Source organism: Atta colombica, unplaced genomic scaffold, assembly GCF_001594045.1.
Source record: "Atta colombica isolate Treedump-2 unplaced genomic scaffold, Acol1.0 scaffold121, whole genome shotgun sequence".
NCBI classification, from domain to species: Eukaryota; Metazoa; Arthropoda; class Insecta; order Hymenoptera; family Formicidae; genus Atta; species Atta colombica.
Window position 1 is genome coordinate 1,355,919 of NW_017259208.1, and position 25,155 is coordinate 1,381,073.

At 31.2% G+C, this 25,155-nt stretch overlaps 1 protein-coding gene across 1 annotated transcript in view; it reads right to left on the reverse strand.

Moving 5' to 3' along the window:
- Positions 1 to 25,155, reverse strand: part of LOC108694673 (cGMP-dependent protein kinase, isozyme 2 forms cD4/T1/T3A/T3B) — a 44,596-nt gene that overhangs the window by 9,735 nt on the left and 9,706 nt on the right. The window contains 2 exon segments of the mRNA XM_018204301.1: positions 10,553 to 10,719; positions 12,499 to 12,865. Of these exon segments, the coding sequence (XP_018059790.1) occupies positions 10,553 to 10,719; positions 12,499 to 12,776 (445 nt within the window). The 5' untranslated portion in view covers positions 12,777 to 12,865.

A 25,155-nucleotide genomic window follows, 5' to 3' on the forward strand; every position in this document is an offset into this window, starting at 1 on the left:
CACACATGATATCCCCTTGAGGTTTTACACGAAACTGGCGTAACCGAATTCCTGCTTATTGCTCCGGTTCAGGCTCGTATTGAAGCATGAGACAGCGATCGGAAAGTAAAAATTAATGTGATAAGCGTGTAATTTATTTTCATCAGAAGTAAACTACTGTAATCTTTATCACGCGAAGTGAAAAATTTCATCGTGGTAAAATCAATTTGATTCACGATTTTCATTTCCCAGAATGTAGGTCGAAGACAACTCAAGAAATTCTAATAAAAATATGATTAAGAGAAAGTGAAGAATTCGTGGAGAAATAAGGCAGACCAGTTGTGGACAACTAGAAATTATCTTTCACTTTCATCGATTAGTACTTCGTGAATGAATGGAAACCTTTGACAAGAGTTGGTGAAACGAGTTTCCAAGTATCGATCTTAACTTGCGATTAGTATTTGCACTGAGGGACAGATCCTGTCACCGTGCAGCAACGAGGGTCGATATGAACGTCACGGCGAGAACCCTCGAATGTTGGCCGAGCGTTGATTACCTCATTGTTGCTTCTGAGCTGCAGAATAAAGTCACGATTTTTTTGCATAGAAAGCGCGCAAAACAGGATGTCGAATTGGAACACTATAATGATTGCGGAAATCGGCTTAATAGTCAGTTGCTGAACATTCAGCTATTACCGATCACCGTGTTTATATCCTTTTTTCATTATCCTCCTTTTCGAACTCCCGAAAAAGCCAATTAATGAGCAAAATAGCCGGATATTGCTTAATGCAATATTTACAAAGAAAAAAGTTCAATGTTGAATTAAATAATATATTTAAGGAATAATATAGTTAAGGAAGTATTACACACATTTTCAAAATAATGAAAAAATTATAGATTAAATCTTATTCAAAAATACTTAAAAGTAATATAAAAAATTTGATGGAGGTGTAGAACCTGAATCAAAAATTATTTCAGTAAGAATTAAAAGTGTTTTTATCTGTGCTGTAATAGAAATATAATTGAGAAATAATTACAAAAGTCCCAAATTTTTTATGTAAGTATTTTAAATATTCGAGATGATTTATATGAAGTTTCATCTTGCAATGCAGAAATTATTCCGCAAAGTTTATTTGTTTGTACAAAAAAATTAAGATGTCATTTTTTAAATTTTAAGATTTAATAATAAAAAATAATAAAAAATAAAGTAAATAAAATAAAATAGTAAAGTAAATAAAATAATAATAAATAAATTTCAAGGCTAATGAGAGTAAATAAATTATAATATGTTGTTAAATGAAAATATAATTATATATATTATATATTATTATAATTGTTCACACACACTTTATATATATAAATATATACATATATAATTTATTTAAAATATAAATATTAATACATTTGTGAAAATGTGTATGATGCATTATTAAATCGTATTCAAACTTCCTGTATGTATCTCGATATTATATACATAAATTTTTAAATGAGATGTAATCGCATAAACGGATTCATCATTTAAGAAAGTCCTTAAAATGTCTCGCTTTTTAGGACTCTGCTTAATTACACTTAGTAGGACACAAGATGATTTATTTCTGCAGTTAGACAATTAGGCCTACACGTATATAGACGACGACGATATTTCATTGTACTTCATTGACAATTATAATTTTAATTAACGGAAACGACGCTTGCGGTCAGTGCGGTCCTCAAGTATTCCTAGCACTTGAGACGTATATTACGTAGCCGTTGTTGAGTCACGATGACGCTTTGACAAAAATAAATCGTAGGATCTAAGCGATTTTATTCATGGTATTCATAAAATAACAGATCGAATAAAATGATAACATTCGAACGATTTCATATACAATCGTATCATATACAATTCATATATAACAATCTATAATAATATAACCTCGCATGCGTGTATCGCTTTTAATATTTTATTCAAACTGTTAATTTGATTTATCATTGAAAAGATGATAAGAGTAGTTATATCCAGCCTGAATTTCAGTCGTCTTTCGAGATTATCGTTCCAATTATCATGTGTCCAATAATTATTATTAAGTAACATTAAAAAGTTGTCGACCTAATCACATGATTTATCGTATGCAGATAAATGTAATAAATGTAATCATTAATTAAAAAATTAAGATTATTAAAGGATTATAAATTTCTGTCTGCGGTATATGTCTACATATATTGCGCGTTCGCGTGAATATAAGATTAGAGAGAGAGTAGTTAATTAAAATCGTCTTATATGTTTTCTGAATAAAGGTAGACTCGATAATGTTTGCTCGAAAACTTGAATTCGACGACAAAAAAAGATTCTGTCATGCAGCAGCTGTTGAGATTTCCAGTTCTAGACGATCCTTAAAACCAGATGCCTCGAGTATCAAACATTTCGGGCATTCTCATCTGGATATTTTGCGTGTTACAGTGACATGAAAGAAACAAGTTCAAATCGTATAAGAAGAAGATTTATATCGTTTTTTAAATTAATCATTACTATATTTCCTATTTTATGTAAAAGCACATTTAACAAATCTCGCGTTTTCAGGAATAGAAGATCAATATGAGGTCATCAGTAAAAAGTATTTACGAGTCACTTTACGACACAGTCATTTTAACACAAACAGATGGAATATACATTTCGTTCGCAATTCGATTTTGTTGACTCATCCGTAATTTTGAAATATCAGCCTCATTTACATTCCTAGTATTGTTTCACACTCACAATTAGAGAAAAAAATATAGTGATAGTCAAATTTTAACTCTATTAACATTACAAAATTTTATACGTAAAATTAATATACATAGTTGAAATTTATATTTATACTTTAATTATATAAATTTTATGTAAAATAATTGTTGTTACTTTTATAATTACTATCATTATGTTTCTCTGAATGTAATTCAATTTCATCAAATTGCAAGCTCAATGGCACAGTTATCGCTTATATTCTTATTTTTGATGAAATAATTGCGACAACAAAATCGAATAAAGCAACAAAAAAATATTCAATTTCTGTATGTATTTCATATGAATATTATATTAAATGGGCTGTGCCAGACATGCATGTTGTGCCAGACATGCATGTTAGAATAATTGTAGTTCTTATTTACATTGAGAAATTGAGATTTTTTTTTTTTCAGAAAAAAAGTGACACACTTTAATGCACGTTTATATGACATTAGAGACATACAAAAACTTATAGCTCTTCAGTTATAAGTGTGTGTTGCAGCAATGTAAAGTTTGTAGATATAATGTAAACACCTTTTTTTGTTTATCTAATTCAAAGCGACATACGCGTTGATAAGAATCCCAGCGACATGTAAGTGTTGAATGAAATTTTTCGAATGTTCGATAAACCAATTATAAGAAACAAAATTCTAAGAAATCATGCAGATTATTAAATTTTTATTAATTCGCTTTTTTAAAATATATACCAAATAAAATTTACAAAAATGTTATTGTTGTGTCAAATAAATTGTGTACGACTTTTACGAACGTATTTATACATAATTACAACTTAATGTACAGAAATGTTAATATCGAGTTTAGTATATTCGAATGTCACATATACGATAACTGACGAAGTTAACTGCTTTCCATTATTCTTAATAACACATCAATATACGACTTTCTCTCGATGGCGCATGATGCCATAAATTGACTTGCAAATGAAATGTGCTAGCAAGATTTATATTAAAAAATTCAAAGTCGACACACAATTTATCTGGAATGTAATATAGTCAATAAATGCTCAAAGTTTTTTTATATAAATACGAAATTAAATGTATTGAAAGTGTGCAAAATTAAATTTAAAAATTCAAGATATTTTCTCTCTCCGAATTGTAAAATAAAATATATAAGTAATATATAACAGCTTATCTTTTACTATAAATTTAAAACATATCTAAATATTCTAAAAATAGAAAAAATTATTCATATTTATAAATTATTTTATATAAATATCCTGGCAATTTTATTATAGGTAAATGTCAATAGTCCGAATATTCATACATTATTCACAAATATACTAATTTGCAGATTTTATGGTGAAACTAATATGAATATAATTTATCTAAAGTGCATTAATGAATATAAATGTGCATTCATGAATATATAGAAATTTTGAACGCTTTTCGTATCGTATGTTATATAGATAATTGAAACGTGTTATTGCAAAACGCAAACACAATTGCGTGTACAATGATAAGATCGCTTTTTTCGAAGCGAAATAGAGGAAGAGCCAATTTCGCGAGATAATCCGGTTTTGTGCTCTAAAAAATATGATATCGAGGTCAACTTCACGCGACATCGGTACTAAAAACCTTTGTCCTATCCACGTCAAAAAAAACTGCTTATATAGATGTGCGTGTAAATACGCGTTTGCGTGCGATCCGCTCCATGTTACGTTCATTCCTTTTACATGTTAGAATAATTATATAAACGTGTATCATATACATATTTAATTGTAAGACATAACGACGTCCGGTAACTGTGTATACAGTGCCTCGGAAATCATGTACTTTCTCTTCTTTTTTTGTAGAAGATTGTGCGACTTCTCTCGAGAAATGTGTGACTTCGGATATACTCTATATGTTTTTTAATTTGATATAATTATCTCGTAATATTCGCGTAAATTGCAAATTTAAATTAATAGTTTTTCGATATTTCCTTTAATAGAAACATTGAAACGCCAATATTTTCTATGATTAAAAATTTAAAAATCCACCAATTAAAATTTTCAGTCTTCAGATGAATAACAAAGTGTTATTCGTGTTGTTTTAAATAAAGCTCTAGATTTATCAAAGTAGTGTAAAAATACGCCAGGTTTGCTCTAATAATCGTATCATTTGAAAGAATTAAAGAACTACTAAGCGCTTATTCGATGATAGACTAGTTAAATAAAAAATGGTAATACGAAATACAAGAAAGTAGCCAATAGGAAGATGTAATTGTCGATGTTTGTTAGGATAAGAGGTCTGACTCTGGTAAAGATAGAGCTCCAGTTTTAGAGACATTCCCCTGCAAGGGGACTTATAATAGAATTATAATTATAATTTTTGAAATACCCATAAAAAATCCAAAAGTTTGGAAAAAGATTGAGTGTTGAACTAACATTTCAGTTACGAACAAATTTCTTTTGAATTAATCAGAATCTTCGTAAAGAGAGCACATATAAAGTACATATAATCGGGAGCTGCTGTGAAGCAATTCACATATTCCTGAGAAAGACCTCACAAGAATCAACCCGGATCTTCGCCTCCTACGTCATATCCGTGATAGACAAATACCTTCGCGTATCTGACGTCTCTTTATGGGTTGCGGTGCGCCAGTACGTCTTCTCCTCGCGTAGGTATGAACTGGCACAATCAATCTCGGCCGCGGAATGAGGAAGCCTCCTTGAGCGTTGTCAGGTGACGGCTGGTTCGTCTCGGGGCATTCGCTGTCTGTGGTACCGGTGCTGCTGGATCCCCTGGATCGCGCATCTTCCTCTCTTGCCGAGGACGGCCCGTTGTTCGGATCCTCCAACGCGGCCTCGAATCGCGATACCACTTCATCGGCGTATGGTCGCCTATAAGGCTCGTCGTCTTGTTGCCTGGCGGAAATCTTGCTGCTGCCGTTGCTGGTCCAGTTGACCCCGCACTCCCGCCAGCTGGCCTCGTAAAGCAATTCCATGGCCCTGCCGCGTGTTGCGTCCGGGTCCAGGAGGAGTTCAGGATCCTCTAGAACCGCCCGGCCGGGATAACTCCGGACCTTCATGACCTCGAAAGTCGCGTGCGAACAGAAAACAAAGATCGAGAAGCCGAGTTGAGCCGGGCGTCTCGCTCTACACGGTCTACTCGGCGAGACTTTCGCTCGCGATTTTTCTTTTTTCGATCCTCTCGAGTCCTACTGCGCAAAGGTCAAAAGTCGAGCGCTACGCTGGCGACAACGCTAGCATCGCTTTCATTCGGTGAGATAAGATTAATAGCGTTTCTGCAGGTAGACACATTCTTGACTCTTTAGTTCGCCTTTCCGCTGTAGATCTGAGATTTATCCGTTGAGATCAGTCTGTGTTTATTTCTCCTTGTCTTTTTGATCTTCTTTATTAGCTTTATTGATTACAAATCGTGCACGAACAACAAAGCAATCGGCTGTCGAAACGGTTCACGAAGAGAATTGAAATTCACAGACTGGATTCATTGACGTTCGGGATGGGAACGTAAAGTTCCAGTTAAAACAACCGAGAAACATCGCGGCACAAGTCTGGCGTCGGTCCAGAACAAAGATCGACCCACATGAAAGAAAAGATCACTTATCTTCGGATTTTCGCATCGATCATTCGGGTTCGGTAGAAATGCTACCGGCATTCCTACCCGTTTTAATATTTATGTGGCTTACTGTTCCGTTACCATGAAAGTAGGCGGACTAGCGACAGACGGACGACAAGAATAAGAAACAAGTTCGATGGACGTTGACGTCGGATCCGCGTATTCACGATCGTTCATTCGCGACTTCCGCTATCCGGTCGTCACTGGCAAACCGGCATGCTACGAAACAACGGTGTGCAGGAAACCGAGTCATCATCAGACTACCGATCTTCTTAGTCTAAAGAACCTGTTGAGTCTTCACAGGATTTTGCTATTTCTCGTTGTCCTCGAGCGAATAAGATCCTTGTCTGAAGAATGGATGAGGATCAAGAATGAAAAACGTAGACGAAGATAAAGAACATATCGACGAATTTTCTGTGTTATTTATAAAAGCTTCAAACACGCAAATTTGTTTCTTTCGCACTTACATTGGATTTTGCAACCTGGACCTTCAACACAGATGATCGATAAACAGCGATAAATAACATTGAACGATGTCACATCGCGTCACAAATAGCTAGCTAATAGTTACTTTTGAAAACAATGCGGGAGAAGAATCCTGTCAAAGGAGGACACTACGATTGCGAATCGCATCGCGTCTGACGCTCACTGTATTCGCGACAGTATTCGCGACTGGTGAAAAGTATGTCCGTGAGCGGCAAGCACCACGAGAAACTCCCTTCCCTTGGCGAATCGCGGCAGTCCCCACCATGGATATACATTCGTGAGAGAAAGGACAGAGGTTCTCATTTCATTTCGTACTCGCCCCCGCAATCGCTCCTATGCATCAGTGCAATGGCACTTCTTTTTATATTGCAAAGGTCCGGGTCTCAGAAATTATAAGGCCTCGCTAACTTCATTAGCAAAAATAGATGTAATAATAAGCCGATGAAGATAAATATTCTTGTGTAAAATAAGAAGATACGAGGAAACAATATGTAATCTAATTTATAACACACAAATGTATTATAAAAATATTTACAGTGTACAAATATAATTTTTGTATATCTACACATATTTTTGTAACCAATATTATTGCTTAAATTTAATACTTCATCTTTATAATGCATTTTGCAGTAATTTAATATTTTTTTCTTTACAATCTGTATCTGAATCTTTTAAAAATGTTTAATCAAATGAAAGTTAGAGCTTTAAGATATTTAACACGTTTTTTTCTTAAATTCACATAATAACAAAGCAAATCTGCGTTAAATTTCTGAAACGTCATGAAAATGAAATGACTAATAAAAATTTTCGTGTATGATTGATGAAAACTTTCCACTTCATTGTGATGTTAAACAATAATCATAATGTGTGTATGTATATATACAGAGAATGTTCATTGTTAATTACGTAATTACAACATGGATGAGTGATAATACTAATGATTGGATCAATTGAGAAAGAGAGGGAAAAGCGACAAGTATTGCATTTTTACGTGAAAGTAAAACGCGGCACGTCATTCATTACGAAATGGCGCGATACCTTTGTCCAACAGAAATCGAAATTCCGGGAGAAGAAGAAGCATTGGAGCAGAGAGTAATTGTTTTTATATAAATTTAGTCGATATCAGATCGTTTCTATTGTAGAGATAACTTAACATTCAATCTGCATTTACTATCGTATTGTAGAACGGATGTGAATATCTAAATCTAATATGTCCGGAAGCTTTTATTTATTGTATAAAATTACAATACAATTAGATATTATTTGATCAGAATCTAAATAGGAAATTTAATTCAGACCTAAATATATGTCCAATGCTAAATGTGAATTAATGAATACAATGAAAAACTTTTGTCATAAATTATGATTAAAAAATGTATTCATGCAACAAAATTTCTCTTAGTTTTAAACATATTTGTACATTTAATTGTGTGAAAGATTTTGCTAAAGTATCTAAAAATTTAAGTAGATGTAGATCTAAAAATAATTTTGTTGGACTATAGTTGGATTAAATATTATGTAGGCAAAAAACATAATGCTGTAATATTGCAAAAAGTTTTGATATTCTAGCAATCAATTTAAACATCATACATAATTATTTTGATAGTCTAACAAAATTATTTTCAGATTTATATCAAATTAAATTTTTAGATATTTAGCAAAATTATTCTTTACTTGTATTTTTCCAAGAGATTCAGGAGAAAACAGATTTCCAAAAAAAATTTCATAAGAATTATTTTTATAAAAATTATTTAGAAAGGCGTAAAATTTTTTCAAGTTATGATGAATATGTAATTTTTTCACTAATGACGCATCATTAATAAATAACTGATTAAACAATTTCATTGTAAACACAAAATGTCGATGATAATTGTCTGTTTGATATTCATACAAATTACTCTTACAGTTCTTACCCGTATATAGTAGTATGTTTAAGCTTACGAGTTACGTAAGCATATATTTGTAGCAATCTCTCAAGCATTATACATTTACGTCTCAATTTTTATGTAATAAACAAATAGTAATAATTTCAATACAAATGATACTTAAACATGTCGAAATAAAAATAAATTTAATAAGCAATAGGAAAATATGTATGTAAAAAAGACTCAAAGGAGAAATATATTTTCGCTTCAAAAATTGCAAAATCGTTTCACAGAATGTAATTATATATTTTTTTCTTATAAATATACGGGGGATATTTACATAACCATTACGTTACTTGCATTCGTTAATTGCTCAAGTATTATTTATGCTTATCATTAACCGTCCAATAAAATGATTGAGACTATCTCTCTTAAAACTACTTCTGTTTTTTTTTTGACTTTTAAATATCTCAACGAAATAACATAAAATAAATATATATGGATCTTATTTTCCAAGTAATTGGAGAACTTACGTGGAACAACTTTCTAAGTTTTATAGTTAGTAGTAAAAGCAAAATATATCAAATTAGTTTTGAAAAGTCATTTCGCAATCTATATTAAAATACATATATGTAAAATAAGTAATACCTCTTATATTTTGAGTTATTCTACAACATAAAAGTTCATCGAACTTAAACAGATAATTGCGAACGCTTCCGTAAAGATAAACAAAGTTAAAATATCACATGCCATTACTCGATAGCTTAAGTGCACAATGTTGATTTTTCTTTATATATATATTAGGTGTAATAAAAAAAAATCCATGCAAAAATAATAGATTTCTTTTTATTACACCTAATATATATATAGATATGTATGTGAGAAATATACATCAAGAAATTCAATTATTTAGAATGCATTATATCATATATAAATTATTATAAATTTTCTTATGTATTTTCGACAAAAAATCTATTTTCCTTTATTTTGCATAGAGTCTATAAATAAAATTACAATATTATGTTTTTAAAATATTTACACAAATGTGAAAGTATAAGGAGATTTGTAAACATTTCAAAGCAGAACAGGTAATTACTTTAGTTAATAACAATACAATCTTCTTAGAAAGACCCGTTGCTTTTCCTGTTGATTCCATATTGTCAATTGTAATTATGCAGGAAAGAAATAAATGGTGAAAGCTTTTCCTGTGCGGGATATCTTGAACAAACATAGTCGAAGAATAACAACAGATAACCAACAGGTGCGTTTGCGTCGATATTCTCACATTAAAAAATTATCGCAATATGCAAACAATATAAGAATAAAAATTGATCTGCAGGCGAAAGTTTTTTCTAAATATCAGAGAATAATTTTTATTCTCGACGCGTTGCGACGGTGGACAAACGGTCACGTATCAGAGAAAAAGAAATCCCAATCAGTAGAGAAATCAAATAAATTACTATAATATATAGTTTCGAAATAATTGATCAAATATAAAATAACTAAATGTACTTAACTAAATCTTTTTTTCACATAATTACGAATTTGCTTAGAACAAGTTTTTATATTTTATAGTTAATATTTAAAAGCAAATGTCATATCAAGTTAGTTTTGAAAATTTGTATAAAATAAGTGTATTTCTTATATTTTTAACTATCCTATAACATGAAAGTTTGTCAAACATTTCGAACAGAAAAGCAAATACTTTGTTTTTATTCACTTTGTACGAAACTGAAACTTTTCGTAAAAACAGTTATAATATTTGTTTTCTTCGTGTGATATTATTAGCGATCTATTTATTATTTAATTTGTCTTCGTCAAAGCAGCAATTCTCGTAACGCTTTACGGATTTTCCCGGAACTGTCACATTTCATAAAGATGAATAGCTATTTACTTACCCTCCATGACGAAGACAGTAGAGCCGACATCTCCCTCTTGTATAATTATCGAACCAGCTGGAAATGTAACAGGATACATGCAATCGACAATCTCCCGGATTTGCGTAAGTTCCAAATTTTTCATAAAGTCGTTGTCCAGTATGGCAGTTTTGATCAACTCGCGAGATCTTGAAAAAAAAAAAAAGAAAATCGTTGTTAAATTTTTCTCTCTCTTTCTCTCTCTCATTTCTTCTCTCAGTCTTAATCTCTTTTGTATTAAAAGAAATAATATTCCTATAGAAAAACGAAAGTATAAATAAATAATAAAAATATCATTAAATGTATCTCAAAAATCTTTTTCAGGAACAGATTTTTTAAGAAATTTAATTGTAAGAAAAATTCTTAGGATGCAAATGTCTAACAAAACATAATAATATAGCATTAAATTATTACACAAAAAAAAAACGATTTTGTTGTAATATCTAAAAAAAATAGATGTATACAGATTTAAGAATAATTTTGTTGAATTACAACAAAATAATTATGTAGGACATTCAAGCGCTAGAATTTCAAAACTTTTTGCAGAATTGCTCATGCTTGAATTTCCATATATAATTATTTTGATGGTTCAAAATTATTTTCAGATCTGTACCAATATAAATTTTAAACAATTTTAGCAAAATTATTCTTGTATAATCTCTAAAGTGTAACACTGATTTCGATCTAAAAATATAAATCATTATAAAGAATATAATGTACTGAAATTGATATCTTCGAATACTCTCGTAATTAAATTTTGCTTGTAATCACAAAAAGAATCATTCAAGTGTGAAATTAATACGACATTCTGTTAATATAAAAAAAATAACAATTTTAGTTATTTACAATTCCTTATAAAAATAAAAAAGTTTTGCATTTTTTTATACTAAAATCAAAAAAGATAAAGATATGGTATATTAAATTTTCATTTTTTTATAAAACTGCAAAACTTTTTTCATTAATGTAAGTATCTGTAGAGTTATGAAGTATCATTATTTTTTTTTATATAATAGAATGTGTCTATATGTACTAACTTCATAAATGAAATCATTCATGCGTAGTTATCATTTTCAGTAAAATTAATTGAACGATTCTTTTGGAACAGAATTTACATTAAATAAAATTTTGACGAAACTATTTTATTTCATATGTTAATTTCATTTTAATAAACTACAGTGAGTACAAAAAATATTCGTACAGAGAAAATATTTAAAAAAAAAATTTTATTTTTAAAAAGTAAATATTATATCCAGCGAGAAATAAGTCATCAAATCGATATAACTTTGATGATTTTAACACTCAATTTGACATCGATTCAATTAACGATCATTTCTTGTTGGATAATTAACAATTTATTCATAAAGAATAAAATAAACTGTATGTTTCTTAAAATTATATATGCCAAAATGATGTGTATTAATTATACAAAATATATCATCCGAAAAATAAGCGAAAATTAAAAATTGTATTGTTTGAATGCTCAAAAAGTATTCGTAGAGAAATTTAGCTTCTAAAAAAGGAATATATGCGAAGTTCATTTATTTATGTTAGAACAGAATGTATTCATTGTATAAAATTGCCAATTAATGTTTATTTTCTACAAATAAGGCTTTTTTTATAACAAATTTTCTTGTACTTTTTGCTCTCATTGTATATTTTTATAAACTATATAAATATAAAATATCTCATTTATGTTTAAATGAGCATACATGTTTACAGTAATCATTTTCTGTGTTAAATATGTCAAAATACCTATAAAATCAAGATCAACTGTTACCGCGATACCAGAATTTATATAAGATATAAATGCAGTGTGTATATAATGAAAATGACAAAAAAGAGCAAGAACGCACTTCTCATCAAGAAAAATCGAAAGTTTGATGAATAAAATAGAAGTCATGTGACGTTCAAGGCATTTACCGATCTACCTTTGCGGCTTGGTGAACTTCACCACCGGTTTCGTATCGCTTCTGAGAGGTTCGGCCGATATGGCTTGTCGCTTCAGTCTCTGATTAGAATCGATGGCAGTAGACGCTAGGTTCAGCTCGACAATCTGCCGGAACTTATCGATCTCATTCTGGAGGTAACGGATCGTAGCGTCTCGTTCCTCGAGCGCCTTTTCAAGTATTTCGACGATTTCATCGCGACGTCGCAATGCCTCCGTACGTTCATACAGCAATCGCTTCAAGTCTCGTATCGAATCCATTCCCTTTGCTCTTCACCGTGCAAAATTCACGAATGGCACTCTTCCTGCCCGTCAAACAATATCGTGCGCGCAATCTCGCGTGCCATACACTGCGAAAATGTCACGCTGCACTTTTATTATTCTTTAATGGGCCTTTAGGTACAAGAACAAACGAGAAAGTGCATGAGTGAACAAAAGCTGCGCATAACAAAGATTATAAAAGTTCACACACAAATGTATCTATATATTAGGTGTAATAAAAAGAAATCCATTATTTTTGCATGAAATTGAATGGAAAAATAATGGATTTCTTTTTACTACACCTAGTATCTGATAATCTGATGTTCCATCGAATCCTAAAAATGATAATAGAAGTGATTTGTGTAAAAATATTGATTTAGTTCTGCAATTTAATTAACAATTTCCATTTCTGAATTTCAGATTGATAAAATGTTGATATGATTGATAAAGAGAATTTCGGGTTTTCTTCAAAAAATTCTAAACTATCTACTTCACTTTAAAAAGAATTCTAACGATTAAGTTTAAAAAATACAAAGTGATATAAATGCCAGTTTTAAATACATACATACACACACACACACACACACACACACACACACACACACACACACACACACACACACACACACACACACACACACACACACTTTCGTCGTAATAGTATTTCTATTTCAGTTAAAATTGATTTGAGTCATAGTTTTCTATAAATCTCTAGAGGTATTATCTAAATCTCTTAAAAGAATACAACATTAAAAAAAAGTTTTATTCTAAGATAAAAAATCTTAGACAATTTTTCCATATTATATTTAACATAGATGTCATAAAAATCTTAATAATTAAATAAAGAGTCGAGCATAAAATTAAAGTTCCTGTCGAACATTGAAGACACGCTTCCAAAAGCTAGTAAGATATATTTGTTGCCTCAGTAATAAGCCAAAGTTAGAAGCACGTCGGTTACATAAGACATTAGATACGGATAAGTCTACATAAATAACATAACAAAAAGGATATTGTTAAAAAAAAAAAAAAATTTTCTGAAGAGAATAATGACTACTAATATTATCTCGAGAAACAGGTCCGTACAATATAATTACATGTTGCTATGCATAAGATTACGAATCATGCTTATACTCAAGGCACTTTACAATAATATTATGATTTTAATAAAACGTGCTTATGAAAATATTAATATAATTAATATAAAATATTCTTTATACCTTAGATAATCCTTCGATAGTATCAAGTTGTCAAGAATTCTCGGATGCTATATTTAACTAACACGTTTGTAATTTGGATTGAGACATGAAGGAAATATTTTAAGCACTTTCCGCATTTTCTTAAATAACTTACTCATATTGCTCATTTTATTACATAATCAGACAAGAAAATAAAACAGAGGTACATATAGATAAGAATTAATATGTACATTATTATATGAGTAAAGCAATAAAATCGCTGGATTGTATGATTAACAATTAAATATATCAGTGTTCACATGTTACATCAATCGATTTAATAATTGAACGTATACAGAGAATTATCATTAAGATTAATTATGACACATAAAGCAATAAAAATGAATGGAACAAATATTCACCACTCGCAATCCGCTTCAATCAAAGCAATCTATGTTTGTGACGTCCAAAAATGGCGAGTGCTATTACATATTCATTACGATTGGTTTTTTTTCCTTGTTGCTACATTATTATCAAAATATGGCGCACGAGCAATGCTGGACTATCGAAATTTATCGATATTTCCCAATAAAAAATAAGATACATAAACACAGATAATCCTGATTACTAAATACGTCAATAAGAAGAATCTCCGCTGATTCTTCTAGACTTTATTAAGCGTTGCTCAATTTGGAGCAGACTACCAGTACCTCGTTCAATCTGTCTTAATCAAGCTGTCGAGCTACAGCATCGCATGACACTCAAAGAATGATCAGTATTAACTCACTCGCGTGTCTCACGATAAACTGAATTGAAAAACTAAATGAAAAGTTTTTTTTAATTGATACTAAACGAATTGATACTAAAAAAAAACTTGCATTCAAGTAAAGAATTTGCTATAAATACTCTGAAATCCTATAGACATCTCGATTAAACCGAAGATTTTTTGAATGTCCAATTACTCCGATTAGATATCTAATCTTTACATTCACACTTTAAATCTTTCGATGGCATCACACGACGATTTCACGATGCAAAAGCGTTTCTATTGCACTATAAAAGTGGAGCATCGAGTTATTGAAAAAAAGGTAAAGAACTTAGATTGACGAGTGCAATTAACTTCCTCGAGTTAAAGAGTTGTTTTCTTTTACAGGATCTATAAATGTTAATGAAATCCTAGTTAACTTCAACCGTTGCTTGGGTGTAATTTATAAAAAAATCAATTCTAACGATATGCCGCTGACCTCTGTTAGCAATTCACACGCTTTAGCGTTAAGCAGGAACCAATATATAACTTCACCAAGTTCAATTTCCATTGGATAAGTGCGAGAAAGAAAAAAGAAAATCTTATGCCGAATATCAAATTTTCTTTTGCGAAGAAATAAATGCGACGATTATCAACACGATATCGAAACTTATCAAGATTTATTTAAACTTATCAAGATTAATACAATACCAATTTCAATTACCCGATATTAATATCGCGATCGGATTTGAAACTTGTGATCGAATTGGCGATTTACAACGGACACGGTCGCGCGTAAAAATGGATCTGTCGAAAAGTCTGCCGCGGCCTGTCGCTTCCCGAAGTGACACAATCGAACTGATGATTGGTAAGCGTAAAAAGACCACTAGGACCACGCGTTTTACACGCACATAGTGCGTAACTGAAGAAATAAGCCGCTCCGGATCCGCGCATTAGACGGGGCGGTAACGACTAACGATCGTGTAGTACGTGCACCAGCTATTTTTATGTTTTAATCGCGACTCTTGCGACTTCCTCCAAACGCTCGTTCTCCCATCATGCGTCCGTCATCATCACGTTCGCGAGGTCGCTTCGACAGCCAATTAAAAAAAAAGTAGCTTCTCCTTTCACCGTCATTTTGGCCCTCCGATTTGACCGCCCCTGGCCGATTACCGGTACATATATGTACGTGCCGATCAATCCCACGAAATACGTGTGATCACGACTGTTGAATGCTGACAATGGCGTAGGGAAAAATTGGGGTGTTAATTAAGATTTAGAAAGTTCATCGATATGTTATTTATGAGCGATTTGAAAATTAATTTCTACATGAGATCTGTAGATTTGATGAACTTAATTCGTTTAGTATTAACTCTGTAGCATTAACATTTAAACGCGATATTATGGGAACAACACTTCGTATGTGTATGATATATCCAATTGTTTATAATTTTCATAAAAATAAATAAAGTGTAGAAAATTTTTTTTCAATCGAAATAACTCAAGGAACACAAATTCCTGAACAAATTATGTACTAAACAAATGTATGTATCTTTATTAATAAAACAGTTACAAATGTTAGAAAAGAAAATGTTGGAGAAAGAAAGACGGTATGTTGTAAGACTAAAAGAGTTACGGGAGTTAAGGGATTGATAATGATATTTGCCTTATTATTTCACATTCTATATAATTTATATCTGCATTTTCATAAAATATTATAGATAAGAATATCAGATAAAGTAGACAAGTAAATGAGATTTCGCTTTTTTAGAAAAATGTAGACGCTCTATTATACGTGTAAAAATTATCTTTGTTTTCATGAAGGCACATCCTATCAGATAAATTTTTTCAAGACTCAAATTAACTTTGGAAAATAAAGGCAAGTATTTACTCGCTACGCCACTGATTGCGCGTGTACGCTTTGTCAGTCTACTCTTTGCGTTGGCGAATGCCTCGAGCGATTTATGCCTTGTATCCGATGCGCCCTACATATAAAACCGGCCTTTAGCCGGTTGCGGCCCTGACGGCTTCCTTGACTTTGGCACGTTGTAATCATCAAGAGAAAAGGAGTCTCTCTCTCTCTCTCTCTCTCTCTCTCTCTCTCTCTCACACACACTTACTGTGACACGACATACGAGGAAAAACTCTATACATAGCACGTGTCCTCGCTAACTGACATGTTCACCTATCGCTAATTTACAAACTACTTAGCCTAGGTTTATTGTAAAAGATGCGAATAAATCTTGTGTACTATGGAATAGAACAGATAAAATCGTTTCTCTAATGAGCTATCGACCATCGATCCCGTAAATCTTGCGAATAAAATTGATTGACAACGATATGTCTAGCTATATCATCGCAGAATTATAAAAATAGCATATAATGATTTTACGTAATCAATATGAATTCGCACGTGTCGTACAATGCGTCACGCGTATGTTATCGTACATGTTGTTAACAAAAGTTATATACATATTTGATTACTCGCGAATGTAGTAAAATATCAGAAGAAAATATTGATGGTGAATTATTGTTTAACAGAATATTTGATCTATAAATATGTCATAAAAATTATGCACAAATCGATATATTAATCGTTGATGGAAACGTTTAAAAAAATAACTGCTGTGCTGATAACATCTGTTAAAACTCTCTCGCTATCAAAACATTAAAACTAATTGCAGATTTTACTAGTTATCAGTGAAGAGACTAATTTCAATATAAGTGTAATCAATCAAAACAGTGACAGACGCAAGTTCTTATATCATTCCCCAATAATAAATGTTTTAAAAAAACATACCTGTATATATAATTAATTATATTTGTAATTAGAAACGCGATTTAACCTAGAAATCCAATTTAACCTATAATGCCATGAAATAATTAATTAATGCCTGAAAGTCTGCTTTAAATTTATCGTCACGTTATAAAGCAAAAACAAATTTTACGTTCATAGAATTAATCGCGCGATAAATGTATTTCAAACGGCTGATTAGTAAAGAATCATTAATATTGAACAGAATAAAAAAAATAACAATAGAATAAAAAAACATACAGTATTATTTTATAAGATTAGGTTTATTAAACAACGTAATTAACCAAGACAAAAACAAGCACGAATTATTAGTATCTATCAACGCGTATTTCTTCACAAAGATACATGTGTGCGATTAAAGAGACCTTGTATAGCTTTCGACAGCGTATCTACAATCAACAAGGTGATGCATAATGCCTATTTCGCACGATGTATAATAAGAGGAACTATTTAAAAAAATAGTAGTATATATTCCGCAAAAATCTAATTATTAAATTCTCAATTTCGGAATAAATATACGATGTTCTTTTTCATCGCAAAATTAAGCCGGTATTCACAGTCCGTTCTCATTTCAAGATCGTCTTATAATTAATATTTTAATAATCCTAATATACGCCTAATATACGCCTCTCTGATTAGAGTTCATGACATCTTAAGACTCTTTTAAATATAAGATCTATAAATCTAGACTATAAATGCTGGTCTGAAAATTGACAATATGAAAATTCATCGGAGAATTTCTTCTTGAGAAATAGTACAGATCGCATAAGAGAGGCTTAATTCTTCACGTACACAGGAATCGAGTCCATTAACGGACATTTGAATTATTTAAGTCGCGTACATCGAATCCTCGAAAGCCTTCGCGCGATTCTATTTCGCAATCATTATTCTATATGTACACTGTCTATGCAAAATTTTTAGGACGATACTACGTACAATCGGTACTCGAATCACTCTATGCGAGATTCTACGATAGTAAGAGTGCTTCGTACGAGACATGTTTACTTACAACAAATAAGTGTCCTATATACTGTCCATCATTACGCATCTCTATAAATAAAATTATATTTTTACATATAAAAGAGATGATAAAGATAAACTTGTATTTTAAAATAGGCGTTTTATTTATAAATAAAGTTTAAATATTCTTAGAATAAAAAATTGTACTAAACACACACAAATTATATATATGAATGTTTAGACAAAAAATTTTGAAATATTCGATATAGAAAAAGCAAAACGCGAAAAGCAATTTCGCTAAAATTTCTATAAAAATTTAAGTCGACCCAGATCCGAAAATAATTTTATTGGACTATGTAAAATAATAATTACATAGAAAACTGAAGCATAATAAACAACGGATGAATATGAATTGAGCATCCTATATAATAATTATGATTTCAATAAAATTATTTTCAGATCTATATATGCAGCTAAATTTTTAGATATTTCAGCAAAACCTTTCTTTTCGATAAAATTCTGAATTATTGCCTGTTAGAATTGATAGTATTAGATAATAGTCCGATAACATAATAGTGTTATTTATAACATACATAGATGCAAATTATACAATGGATAAAATTCCTCTACTGATAATAACTATACAAACGTAATTTGAAAACAAAAGTACTGCCATATCGAGATATATGTATAAGTGATATTTATGAAGCATTTAACACACATATATAAATATACATATTTATTGAATGTGTATGCTATGAATAGAATATGCGTAGGATGAATTACATTGTACCGGATGTAAGAAAGAGATTTATGAAGGAGTGCCGAGATCATATAAAGAGAACAGGTGTTAGATCTGTAGCCAGTTCGTTAGCGTAATGTGTAACAGAATGGAATACTATGTAACGTTTAGGCTATGGCTACCGAGATGCGAATTCTGCGATGATCTCGTGGAATGCCAGACCAATTTCAATTGTTGGGAGTACCAACCGATAGTCTTATAGCCGGTTGAACGGCTCGCGTGAATACTCGGGATCAAAACGACCAGAAAAAACATTGACTAATTTACATCGTCGAATTCTCACAAATATATCACGATACAAGATGTGAACTACAATTCTCTGAAGCGAGAATTTTTAAACCTCTTTTTATGATTATTTCACAAATCACGGCTATTATATATAAATCCATTTTTTCTCACGCAAGGAATAAAATATTAAATGTTAATTTTAATATAATTATATATATAGCCTTCGCCAAAAATATTAGGCATTTACATTTCTTATTTATCTAGAATTATTTTATCTGCATTGATTTCTGCATTGGTTATTGGCATTACATAAATTTAAAGAATTTTTGAAAGAATAATTTAGAGCAAATAATTTTTGAGAAAAAAACTAAAACTTTAAATAATAGTTAATAAAATGCCTAATATTTTTGACCAAAAATATTATTTTCTATTTTCCATTGGAAAAATTTCTCTTGTAAGATGTTTATTAATAAAAAATATAATTTAAATCGAATTAACTCTCAAATTTTAAAATAATAAATAACAATAAAATTAAGGCTAATAATATTTCAATTTGATAGCTGTGCAGCTTCCGAAATCTTTAACGTTTCCATTCTCTTTGGAACCATCATCAGCAAGTTATACACAATCAATGTTGATTTATCCTTGATGAATCATTATCAGGTTCAAGACTGAAGCGAAATCTGATATGTAAAGTTGTAAAATTGTAACAATATGTAAAAATAAAAAGAGACAATTCTCAAAAAATGTGAGTAACTCAAACAGACGTCAATTATGTCATAAAGCTGTGACAAAAATAAATTCTCTAATTAAGAAATGCTGCACATCATCTATCAAATTAAAGTATTTTACATAAACTAATATCTATGTGCACTTATTCTCGCGCTGACTCTCATTAGCCTTAATTTTATTGTTATTTATTATTTTATATGTTTATTATTACCAGTTTTTTTCCAAACTCATTATAATAATAATTAAGAAGATACGTCTGATCGCTTCAGTAGCAGCGAGTATGCGTTTTGACGTATATTCCATTCCGATGAGTTTACACAAAGATCATAAACTTTCTAAAAGTGAAAAAAGATGACAGACTGTATTGATATAAAACGCACAAAAACTGATCACTTTAATCGCAATCTAAGCGTAACCGAAGTTGAAACTACGCGTCACATTCGTTTAGGAACAAGGCAGCGACAAGAGGTAGGTATTGAATAAATCATCGGAGAGAGCGTCGTCCGATTTCCGGATGTAACTCGAGGCTTCGAAGCAGACGCGAGAATCGCGTCTGTAAATCAAGACTCAGACTGCATGTCAAATCATTCCGTTCACGCGTGGTTAAGCGCTATCAAATAAACTCATCGATAAGACAGGTCGAGTAACGAAAGCATCGGTTATTTTTGTAGTCGCGATGATAGGCCGCTGATAACCGTAAATACACTACGTTTACGCAAGGTCCAAGCTCATTGTCTGACTCACAATCAGAGTTCGATGCTCCCAAGGAGCTTAGAGTATCGATCCTTCGTGATCTGTCGGCGTTATTGCGACAGAGAAGTTCATCAGTGCAATTTATGTACGCGTTTTATTTACATCGTTATTTACATCGTTATTGCACGTTTTTATATTATATGTATATCTATTTTTAACTCCTTTTCTTAATGTGAGTTAACAAAAATTTATTTCTAGGAAGAATAGATATTTTAAGTAAATTAAAAAGAGCATTATTTGATTTCTAGAGATAAATTACATTTTTTTTTTTTTGGTATATTCATAAAGATATATTTTCAATTTGATACATCTTTAAAAAGGATATATAGTCTCTGCAAAAAATGAATGGAATCAGCAATTTATACTTTCCGTATAAAAATGAATATTAACATCATATGAATTTATTCAATAAAATTAATATTTATATATAATAATACAATTTTAGTTTAAATGAAAATGTTCTAATTTTTATTTTAATAATTTTTTTAAATGTATCTATTTTTTATTGAAAGTTTTTATCTAAATCGTCTCCTTTTTGTATTATTTTCAAATACATATTTTAGATTATTTCTCGAAATAAAAAAATTGCTAAAAGGAATTGCAGGATTTTTCAACAATAACGAGCTACTATTAGAAACGTGTAACTCAAGAGTGTGCTGACCTTAAGAAAAAAGTGATTATTTATGATACTGATTGATTTCATCGTATGGAAAAATGCATTAAAATGCTAAGGTAATTTTGAACGTTTATAAAAAATTAAGCTGTATTGCAAAATTTGCGTAGCGACTATAAACCTATAATTTTTCCATAATTTTTTATTTTATTACAAAAAACGTATAATATATTTTTATTCCTATATTCCTAAATTATATGTATAAGTATTGCAAAAAATATGCATAATAATCTTGATTCCCGTTGCAATTTCTTCATTGATTTATTTTTGCTTTACAATTGTAAAATATTCTAGGACGATACTATAATCGTTTCTTAATAAATATAATAAGTATTTCTTACACTGAAAAGATGGTTTTGTTAAAGTATCTAAAATTTTAGTTACATACAAATCTGAAAATAATTTTGTTGGGCCAAGATAATTATGTAAGACATATTCAAACTGTTAGAATATCAAAACATTTTGCAGCATTACTCATGTTTCAGAGATTTCCACAAAATTATTTTGATAATCCAACAAAAAAATTTTCAGATTTGTATCTAGCTAAATTTTTAGATATTTCAGCAAAATCATTTATTATTTAAAGCAGGGATCCTCGAAGTGTAGATCGCAAAACATTTTCGTATGTTGAATATTCAATTATATAATATTAAAAATACTGTTCCCTTTCACGACTTCATGTACATGTGTAAAATTAACTTTTCATGGTAGGCATTAAAACTAAATTGCAAAATAAGTTATAAATATCAAACTCTTTATGCTTGAAAATAACTGATATATCGACATTATTAAAGTTGTCACAATAAAATAGATAACAGATATAGGAAACAAGTGCATTTTTCACACACATTTCATACATCTAAAATAATATAATAATAAAAGTGTATTTAATAAAAAAATTAAAAAGAAGAGCAATAAAATTAAGTATAAATAAATAATCAAATTCCATTCCTCCCCCTTTTTTTTCCATCTACTACTAAAGCTAGATGAATTGCAAAATTTGCTGTTTTAAAAAGTGTCGCGATTCAAAACCCTGCTTGCATTTTTCAAATCAACCCTTCATATTGGCTATTGCAACAAACTTGTGATCGGCTTGCAACTAATGTAGAACTTTAAGGAATACTTCGGACGTACCGACCGAGCCGCGAAGGCGGCTGCACAAGGAACAGGTGGATTGGCAGCAAAAGAATCGAGCGGACGGAACGTCGTTCCGAGGAGGCGCCACCAGCCGAGATGGTGCATTCGCTCGTTCACGGAGGCGCTAATTCGCTTGCTCGTTTCTCGGCCATTCGCTCGCTCGCTCGCCCTCGCGCGCGCCGCTCGACCGCTCAGCTTTTAAAATGTCGCCGATGGCCGTGACAGGATCTATTTTTAACCGCGCATCAAGATAAGCGCGCGGGAGGGACGACGGGTAAAGAGCTGAGATGAAAAGAGGGAGGAAAAGAGAGAGAAAGAGGAGGGAAGGAAAAAAACGAGAGGGGAAGGGAGAGGAGAATGCAAACTCGCACTGCGTCAGTAGCGTAATCCTACGACGATTCGACGGCGCTACGTAACACCTGTTTAATTTTAATACACTTCTTTTTTTCTAGAACGTAAGATTTGAAAGGCATGTAAATTGTCGTTTCGTGCAAAATGCGTGACTATATAGACGCAATTTGCGTCATAAGCGTGAATCTGAATTATACACGTGCGTGGAAAAATATCGTTCTATTGCTAGGATTATTCAACTTACTTTCTTTCTTTTAAGTAACGGTTATCTTTAGCAAAGAATATTTTCTTGATAATAATTTTAAAATATACACATACTAATTATAAATTTTAGAAACACTCATTATTACGTGTATTTCAAATAAGAATTTATTTTCTTTTGAAGAATATCATAAAATTAATCGAAGAAGCGATTTTATGTAATAAGCAAATCAAATTTGTTTCGATTTTGATTAAAGTATTAAATTTTAATAGATTTCAGAATATATTTTGAATTTTGATGCATGTGATGAATTTACTTATAAGATTTGCGGATAATACATAAACTTTTGAAACAAGTAACCATCACATAAAATATAATTTTCTGTGTGTATTCACGGCCGTATGTAACATCATTTCTTGGCACGTGATCTTTATTATGAGGTGTTTATTCATTCCAGAGAACACGTGTCAAACTTGCCTTCAACAGTCTCCTGGATTTACCCGAACTTCCTCTGACATAAAATGTGATATTTTTATCAGAATACTCAGTTAAACTACAAGTATATAAATTGTCATTGTAATAAAAGAAGGATAAATAAATAAAAACATATTCTTGTTTTAAAGTAGTAATAATAAAAACTGTTGCTTCAAAATATTATGAAAAGTATAAAATTTTGTTTAAATTGAGAAATACCTTAAATTTTGCGACATATTGCGATTTTACGCAAAATAATTAATTGAAGGAGAAAAAGATCAAAGATTCTAGATCTAGAAATAAAAGTATAATGTTCGAGCATTCCGTGCTGCATTTACACTCTATATTTGCCATTTAATGTTATTTACATGAAAAGAACAATTTTGCTGAAATTCCTAAAAATTTAGCTAAATACAGATCCGAAAATAACTTTATCAAAATAATTAGATAGCAAACTGATTATTAGTACGTCAAAATTTTTTAATTTTTACATTCTTCATTATACTTGAATGTCCTACGTAACTAAGTTGATAGTCAACCAAAATTATTTTCAGATCTATACCTCTAAATTTTTAAATTATCAAATTCCTTCAAATTTCTCAGCAAATTATTTTCATGTTGCTTCTGTACTGGAAATAGATCATAGAAAAATTTACCGTAAACGTAAAGTAACTACAGAATAGTTTGTTTCTTAACATATTACACATAATATCTAAGATATTATGTGCACATTGTGGCGCCCAGAAGTGCATCGTGCCCGTTACACCACTGATCGAGACCGACGAATTTGTCATGCCAGAGGCACCATAGAAGAGAAAGAGAGTGAATCAAAGAAGTAATTATACGTGACGTCATCCGACTGGTTTCAACACCCGTCCGGAGTGCAACGAGTCGAGCCTGAATAAAAGCAAGTGGGCCAGAGAGCTTCTCCTTCTCTCTCCGTTGCAATTATTACAGCGAAGATGCGTATGGAAGAAATGCGGCATCTCCTAATGTGTGCCGTCCGTTCGTGACCGATGCCAGAAGACGAAAATAGAACGTCCCAAACTTTATGACCGGTAAAATTATTGGAGCGTCAGTGCCGATACAGTCTACGACCACTTGAAGCGGTCTAACGGCCGCGTTAACCACCAATAATCCTGACAGTGAAGTAGGAAATTAAATCAGCCTTCTCTAATTATTAATCAGAGAACGCGACGAGCTGTGCTGGACAACCATCGAGTCACGTCGAGTTGAAATGTTTTGTTGCGCGTTGCACTTTTCTTTATCGAGAGATAATTAAAGCTCGCTGAATGTACGCATTAATAAATACGCTCATATATTAATAAGTAC